The 8,504-nt window shown below is 49.1% G+C and overlaps 1 protein-coding gene across 7 annotated transcripts in view; it reads right to left on the bottom strand.

The window, feature by feature from the left end:
- Positions 1–8,326, bottom strand: part of LOC147053974 (neurobeachin-like) — an 82,560-nt gene extending 74,234 nt beyond the window's left edge. For 5 of the 7 annotated variants that reach the window (XM_085917158.1, XM_085917164.1, XM_085917157.1 and 2 more), the window contains exon 1: positions 7,813–8,326. In XM_085917158.1, coding sequence (XP_085773284.1) covers positions 7,813–8,061 — 249 coding nt within the window. In that variant the 5' untranslated portion in view covers positions 8,062–8,326. Of the gene's footprint in view, positions 1–1,590; positions 1,705–7,812 lie in introns of those variants that run through there. The other 2 variants (XM_085917160.1, XM_085917161.1) reach the window with 2 other exon arrangements.
- Positions 8,327–8,504: the final 178 nt, after the last annotated feature.

Raw genomic sequence — 8,504 nt, forward strand, 5'->3', positions numbered from 1 at the left:
AAGTAGACGGTGAGCTGAGCGTCATCCAGCCAGAGTTGGCAGGCACCAAATGCTTTGGAGAACACCCTTCAGATTCTTTCAACTATTTTGGAATTTTTAGACTATTTTTGCTGTGGTCTTATCTTCTGGATACTTTTAAAAAATGAATTTTTGAATTCAAATTTTCCACCTTTTGGGATTGCCCAATATTTGCTTATTTTTTTGTTCAACTATTTTGGATATTATTATATTATGGATATATACATTATTATTATTATTCTCCTAATAATTGTATATCTGTCTCATATTTGTGTATTTCTGGGCCAGTTTTTTTCAGATTTTTCTGTCCACGATACATCCAAATTTGATCACGTGTAGTTTTTCCAAGGTTAGCTTGAACCGGGAAAATGTAAGCGTTGCTATTCCAATCTATAATTACTCAGACTCCTACATCCTCTGTTTTTTTCCCCCAGCGTTATTTTAAGAAGAAAGCTTACGAGGGTGCTTTATTCCAAAGGCACAAAAAGAAAGCCTCTTGTATTTGCAGTTAAACAATGAAAAAGCGTACACGGCAAGCTAATGAGGTGGCGGGCGGGCGGGCGCTCACGTGTAAGCCTGAGCCGCATTTGAGGAAAGAATGAGGGCACAAACACAGTCGGCCAGTCAACTGCTGCGGCAAATAGCGAGAACGGGCCTAAGCCGGTCATTTGCATGCCCCAAAAAAAAAAAAAAAAAACAGAAAAAAGAAAAACAGCCCCCCAAAAAATGTCCACGTCCACCTTGCGCATTGGCATGCTGTCAGACAGCCGGAATAAATTGGGCCTTCTCCTCTTTTGTGCCTGGGAAGCCACGCTAGCTAGCTAGCTGCCGGCCCGATTATGCGGCGGGTATTGAGGTCACACAAAACTCGACACATATATGTAAGCAATTCATATTGAACTACAAATCAAACTTAAGAAAAAAACAAATGATTCAATTGGCAATCAAATCGAATTGCGTGTCGTGGCACATGGGTTAGCGTCAGGATTGACATGCGGCTTTCTCATCAGGATGTTTTGGATGCGCTCCGTTTTCAGGCACGATTCAGAAAGTCTTGACGGCGTCCTGGGCAGCTACAGGTATTTGCAGACAGGCGAGGAAGCCTTGCGGATAATTTATCGGATTTCAATTAAGCGACTCCGGCTCAGATTAGCAAGGAGCTCAGAAGCCCCGTGGAATCATTTGCAAAGGAGCATCGACAGCGGGGGAAGGGATTTTGCATTCGGGCGGCCGCAAACTAATGGGACGTTAATTGGTCTCGGTCGGGCTCACGCTGGCCGATTCAAACCGGAGTGACTTGATTGACAGTCTGACTATGGGCGAGTGTTATTTACATGCGCCTTGGCCGCTTGTGCGCGAGGATCGTTTCACGCAAAGCCAAACAAGAAAAATGGGCTGAAGGCATTCGTTTGGGATTAGCCGCTTGGACCCGCAGTATCAAATCCAGCCTTAGAAAGTAAACAAAATCCATTATTCAACCGTCAGGCGTTGCTACAGCGCCCTGCAAAACACAAGGCCAATGCAAAAAGTGTTTCTTTCAAAACAAACTTCTGTGATGACGAAATTAGTCACCTCTGATCAGGCCCTGGCTGAAGGTTAGCCGTCGCCACGGCGACCTGTCGCAAGGCTCGGTTCCCGAGTGACGCCACGTCTCGGTTTACGATAAACAGGACTGATGTCTTATTTGGGAAAACAGCAGGACGGGTTCAAGTATCGCAGAGAAGGAGTCCATTAGGAGAGTCGCAAATGTTTCCCTGACCAACATTTGAAATCAAGATGAGACTTGCCACACTTCTAAATGGCCACCTGAGAAAAGAGGCAACGAGGAAGGCGAATTTAAATCCGAGTCGCTTAACGAACATTGCAAAACATACAATATGCTCTAGTTTAGTTTCCCCGTTGAAATGAATCCAATCGGAACAGCACAATTGCCACATCCCTTTGCTTAAAAACAAATCTAGGTTTGCAAAACAAAAGAAAAAAAAAATGAAACAAATAAGCAACAGCTCACACGTTTTTCGACTCGGGGCGCTCATAAGTCAAGGTGAGGCTCCGACTTGCCGTTATGAAAATGGAAAGAGCACAGGCGAGAAGCTTTACGACTCCACGGGGAGTTCAAATTGGAATATGCGCTATCTCCATCCAACACAACAAAGCCGAGCGAGGCAGACGAAGGCGAGCGAGCGCCAGTGAGTCTTTATCGTGCGTTCACCTTGCAGCAACTCGGGCAACGCATTTGTTATGATGTCAGAGGCGAGAAGAAAAACAAAAATGGGATTAACAACCGGGAAGACTTTTGTTGTAAACGCTCTTGTGCTGCGGGTGACTTTTGTGATTTGTGCTCGCTTGGAAAGTCACGGCGCTCCATTTTTGCATCGGAAAACCGCATAGTCGACCGACGACTGTGTCGTGAGCTCCGTAGCTAGCAAACAGCTATCCTGAGCCAACGACCGACAAACGCCGTCTCAATCGCTGACACCCATGGAGGATTTGAAACGCCACGTCTCCCGTATTGCTAGCAAGGTCATCAACTGGAGAGCGAATATGACATTAGCGCTCCGCTTCCTTGTTCATAAATTTCCTCCAATCCAGACAGTCACCTTGAGAGGCTGCGTTGGGCCTCAACCGGTGATCTAATCCCATAATGCCAAGCAAACATCTCGCGTTGGCCATCTGCGCTCGCCCAGGCAATAACGCCCGCCCGCTACTTGTCAGCAGCTAATTAGCTCCGGACCATACCGGGTAACGCTGCTGTTAAACCCGGCGACCTTGACGTCAATCTCGTTTGTCTCGCAGAAGACAAAGGCCGATGGCCCGTTCCTTGTCCTGAAAAGTTGCCGTCTTAGACAATGTGACGTTCTTTCATGGTCGCCGGAAGAAAAAGTGATGATTTTCAGGTGAAGTCAGACTGCGGAGGAAAACGGCCAAACAAAAGTCGCCTTTTGCGCGTAGCAGCCACCAAATTGCTTGATCCCAATGTAAGAAATGAAAAGCGCAAAGGAAGCTTGTGAAGCTTTGTTTGCCGGTCAGCCTCTCTCTCAGGAATCGCTCGTGTTTACAGCGAGAAGAGAAAAGAACCAAAAGAGAAAATGAATGATTGAAACGCCGCCAGTCTGGGGAAGGTTTGATACGGGCGCGCTCGGCACACATTCAAAGCAAAGCAAAAAAACCCAGACGTGGCGTCTGAAAGGCAACAAAAACAAACGGCAAATGCCAGAATTGTAAAAAGTGACTTTTGGGAACATCCTAAGCAACGTGGGAAGACAGAGCCGATCCCGGTCGTCTGAAAAGCAATGCAAAACCTCCGACCCCTTCGGACCTGATCACGACGGACGGACAGACGGACGGCTGCGGCGCACCAAGCGATGTATCAGCGGCGCGGAATGGAGGCGAGTCGTTTCATCAAAGTGCCACCGTGCGCGTGTGCGTGTGTGTGTGTGTGTGCGCGCCATTGTGACTGATGGCTCGCTTATGCTCTTACTTGGTCTAGTGTGTAATTACTTGCATCAACACAACCTGTCAGGCGCAATCTGCCCAGCACCGCAAGCAGAATGCGGCCCAAACGTCAACAAAGCAATCGCTGTCGTTCACGCCAACACAACACACGGGCAAAAACACACACACACGGGCAAACACGCAGAGAGGCGCAACTATGCCAGACGGTGTTACAGGCTGCTAAAGCAACACTGCGGGGAACAAGCACACTTAGCCAGCCGGCTAGCTCGCTAGCCAGCTAGCCAACAGGATGGATTTCTTCAATGCTTGGGGAAAGGTGTCTGCATAGGTTTAGGGTTTTTTCTAATTCACAAGCAACCTTGTTGTTTTCAGTCAGACATTTAAAAAGAGTTGCTTCAATTTGGTGAGGAACACAAACAGGCAAAGGAAACGCTGTCGGCTCCGTCTTCAAGGAAGAATAGTCAATCGAGACGGTGGGATGTTGTACTTTGATCATCATGGTGGAGTTCTAAATCAGATGAGAGGGAGCACCGGCGGCAGACAAGACAGCAGAGAACCCAAGCGCTTGCCCAAAGCAACAAAGAATGACGGGATTCCTCCCGAGTGACAAGGGGGCCGGCCGGCCGGCTTGAAATTGCCACCGTTGTGGTCGCTAACGTTGAGATTGCGGCATCTGTTTCAAGCTAATGTGTCATTTGTGCAACAGCTAATTTTTTTCCGTTGTAAAATGACAGTTTCCTTGGAAACAATGCGACTGCGGTGAATTGGCCCCAGCAGGTACTTGTGCGTCTCCCGCAGCCTTCCAAAGCACATGTTTGGACAGCCAGAGAGCCGCAAACGCTCCAGCTTCCCCCACGCAGAATAAACAGGAGATAATAACTGGGCGGGCGAGCGGACGGACGGATGATAGAGCCCGGCGCCGGCCAGCCGGCCGAGCGCAAATGTTTAGTGAACAGTAGCGCGTGTGGAGTGTGCTCGGAATACCAGGCGGCCTCTTAACAGCTCTAAGAAGCACCCGCGCCGCTGATACCAATCTGTCACGCCCGGAGTGAGACTTGGCTGTTTTTTTTTTCCCCCCTAACACACGGCAATCATACGGCTGAGCGCAGGAACACGAGCGCGCCGTCCACCGAGCCGTTAAGCGCCACCGGTGGAGAATGGCCTGTAAAAGATGCGCTTGCCTCCTTCCGCTCACTCGAGTCATTCTGCAGATCCTTAGCGACGCTTAGCAACGGGCTACTTTGTGTCAAGAGCTGTTATTTACTCAGTAATTGAGAACTCTTGAAGGAAATGAGAAGGTGGTCATCTGGGTCCTTGCATAAAAGTCAATCAATCAACGCAAGCGTGGCACCATGAAGTTTGGCAATCTCGCGCTTACTGGAATTCATGAATTCAAAGTGCCGTCGCTCCAAGCTACAAGACGGGTCCTTGCGTGTGCACTTTTGATGTCGTTTTCTATGATGAAGTCATTTTCTTTTGAAGGTCAATGTCGTGAGATGAAATTTGACCCAAGTGATATCTTGACGGTTTCAAACTATTAGTAGAAATGGGTTCATTGCGGGCAACGAGATTTTACAAAGCGAGGTCAGACATTCCTCGGCCGGTTCTAACGCTGCAAAAAAAAAGGCGAGCAGCTCAATACTGCGTCCGCATTGGAGATTCCGCACCATCACTCGGAGGCTGCTTTTGAACAATCTCCGCAGCCTTTCATCTCCACTAACACGCTGCATTTTTCACGGCGGGGACGCTTTGGCACCGCCGTCCCGAGCAGTGTTCCGCGTAGGCTGACTAATTCCTTGCCGAATGGTCTCGGAGAGAACGCCTATCTGCGGCTCTAATCCTCCGCGGCTCTCCAGCCAGATGTTCCTTTCAGAGTGGTACGACTAATAGCCTGATTAGCCCCAGACGCAGATTTAGCATCTTGCCGCTTCCAATCTGGCCTCCGTACGCAAACATAAAGTGACGGCACACGTTTAAAGAGCTAAATGGCGAATTCGCAGCACAGCCAAGAGCCGCTGAATCGAAGCGCTCGCTACACTGGTTGTCAGAGATGAAAGTTATTGTGGCCAAAATTACGATGAATCACAAATACACCCCTTACGTAGATATACACCCTACAGACGTTTTGAGCACGGCGAGGCACGGCCGCCGTAATCTCTAATCCTGCATTCACAGCGCACATCCCGCACACTTGATTTGTTTTTAACTCCCAAGGGTCAAATGTGACATCTTGATTCATTTAAGTGGTGCAGGCAATGAGCCTTCTTGGACCAACTGCGCGCAAGTCAGGGACACTCGTCGGGTTTCATCTATTTTGGCATCGGCGCGTCGCTCCGGCGAGCGGCTGTCACGCCGCCGCTCGGACCGACGGCGTACGCGGCTCATCTCCATACAAATGAGCAGCCGCGTCGCATGCCGGGCTTTTCCCGTTCGCCGGGACGGCGAGATGAAGACAAAGAATCCAATCGAGGCATCGGTAGAGCGCCAGGAACAGATTCAACCCGCTCGGAGATGAGCAAAGTTAGCGACGGACGACGGCTCCGAGAACATCTAGCGGCCGAGTCAAGTCAATCTCCAGGTGCCTGTTTGAACATGTTGTCTGGACCGGAAAGAAATATTATTGCAAGAAAGTCACAGACGCGTTCTAATTAGACGGGAAATGGAGCCACCAGATAAATTGCGTTCACGCGGGTCATCAATCAACAGGCCCGCCCTCCCTCCCGAGTCAACGGCTGACGCCATGCTTGCAAAGACAAGATATTTCCTCGACATCATTCCGTGACCTCGTGGGTGTCTTTGTGAAAAGCAGAATTCTAACCCTAATGGAATTCACCTGGCAAAAACCAAAACATGAGCTACCAACCCAAAGAAAGAAGAATGTAACCATAGAATTCAGAAAGACTTTTTTACCAAACTGCTCGAGTTTGCCTTTGCTTCATTTTCCATTGTTAGCACGCCGCTGCTAATCTCAGAGACATTCATTTGAAACGGTATTGTGAACCATCTGAAATATTCTGACGCTCTATTGATAAAGCGCTAAATCCCGAGCTGCGCCGGTCGTAAACGGTGAGCTGAGAAGAAAAACATCCGAGAAAAGCTATTAGGCGGCACCGTGAACGCTTCTCCGGGCTATAAAGGACGTACGGTCGCCAGAAGAGAAGAATTAGACCTCGCTGACACGCAGGAAATGAACCCCCGGCCTTTGCTCCGCTTTTTAAAAGAGACGGGGGGGGGGAAATATAAGAAGAAAAGCTGCACGTCTGTTATCAGTTGCTGCACTCTGGGACTTAACCAAGCAGCATTTCCATTTTAAAGAAAACCCCCCAAATGGAGAGGAATAATCAAGAGCGCCGTGGAAAAAAGTGAAGGCCCGTGTCCCTGCAATGCTATGATTGTTAGCTAGCTAGCACGTTACCATGGGAATGGGATGAGGGCAATCAAGGCGTGGAAAAGCAAAGAGCTTCCGAAATGACTTTGAAGAGGCAAAGACGCAGGCGTGACGACGCCGGTGCAGCGCACGCGGTCGAGCAAAGCGGACACGCTTGGAAATTCAAACGGCACGTGAGAGCCTCGCGGATAAATTCACAATCTTTCATCTCGACAATCCACGAGGAATTGAATCTGATGGGAAGTTGCTGCTTGGAAATGCAACGCAGCCCTGCCCAGCACTGCAGAAAAGACACCACCAATTGTCATATTTGAAGGAAGATATTGATAGTTTGAACCTATTGGGAACGGACTGCACAAAGAATTTGCCAGCTAGCTGTAGATGAGTCCAATTAGTTCTTTTTACACCACCAAAAGCATTTTGGGGAAAAAAGAAAAATGACTGCACTTTTGGAATCGGCATGCGGATTTTTGTTTTTGAATTGCCATATAAATCTCAAATTGTTCCTGTGTGAAAGATTAAATTGAGATGGGATTGTCAATATTCGGCATGGGATGAAAACTTTTCTGTGACTTTGGTTAGTCCTGTGCCGGGACAAATCATCTTTGTCACTTGTGTCTCAAAGCAACACTGAAGTAAAATAACAATCTTGGTAAAAATGTTGAGAATCTCTGTGATGTAAAAAACAAAACAAAAACAAAGAGGAAAACCAAATCTGGTGCTGTCATAACTCATTTCAAGGGCAGGGTTAGAAAGTTGTGCTCAACTCCGAAACTATCTCTCTCCATCAATCAACTCTGCTCTACAACTACTTTATATTTACTGTTGGTACATTTCAAATCAAATGTTAAGATACCAACGTGTTGCTCGACTGTCGTCATTGATAAAAACATTCATTTACATTTACAGCAAGCAAGCCAGCCAGCCAGAGAAACCCCGAAATTACTCACCAAATTGAGGACCGTTTCCACTATGTCCCGGTTGCTAACCTCTCCGGCTTGAATGAGTCCGCTGAGAACCGCAAATTTGGTTTGAATATCTCGGATGGGAACCGACGGGTCGATGATGCCCGCCGGCAGCATGACGGAATCCGCGCCACCGCCGCCGCCACAGCCGTTACCGCCACAGCCGGACATGGCCGTCTTCTCCGCATCACCTAGCGGAGGCGGTCGCTCCGTAATGGGCATGGAGCCAGGCATGGTCCCCGCCGGTGTCTCTCCCTCTCTCCTTCCTCCTCGTCCTTCTCCTCCTCGCTCGCTGGTGGTGGCGGCGTCCGCTCCGAGCGAGCTCCGAGTGTCCGAACCTGGTCGCGAGCCGAGCTCCAGAGAGCAGTACCGAGGAAAGAAAGCGAAGAAAAAGCCGGGTCGAACACAAATCCCGGTCCGCTCCGGTCCGGTCCCGTCGGTCAGAAACGTCCCCCCCCAGCTGGTGCCGGTCGGTCGGTCCGTTAACTAACCTGCACCGCGTTCCATTCCGCTCAGCTGTGCGCGCGTGCACGCATTCTGCTGTGTGCGCGTGTGCGCGCGCTCCATCCTCCTCATCTTGGACGCCTGAGCCGTTTTCAGCGCCACCCATTGGCAGCTTTTCCTGCTTATCGATTTTTGACAAAGCACCTATATATGATCAATATCTTGAATTTGGC

This window comes from Syngnathus leptorhynchus, chromosome 7 (assembly GCF_054491065.1).
Source record: "Syngnathus leptorhynchus isolate UIUO chromosome 7, UIUO_Slep, whole genome shotgun sequence".
Taxonomy (NCBI): Eukaryota; Metazoa; Chordata; class Actinopteri; order Syngnathiformes; family Syngnathidae; genus Syngnathus; species Syngnathus leptorhynchus.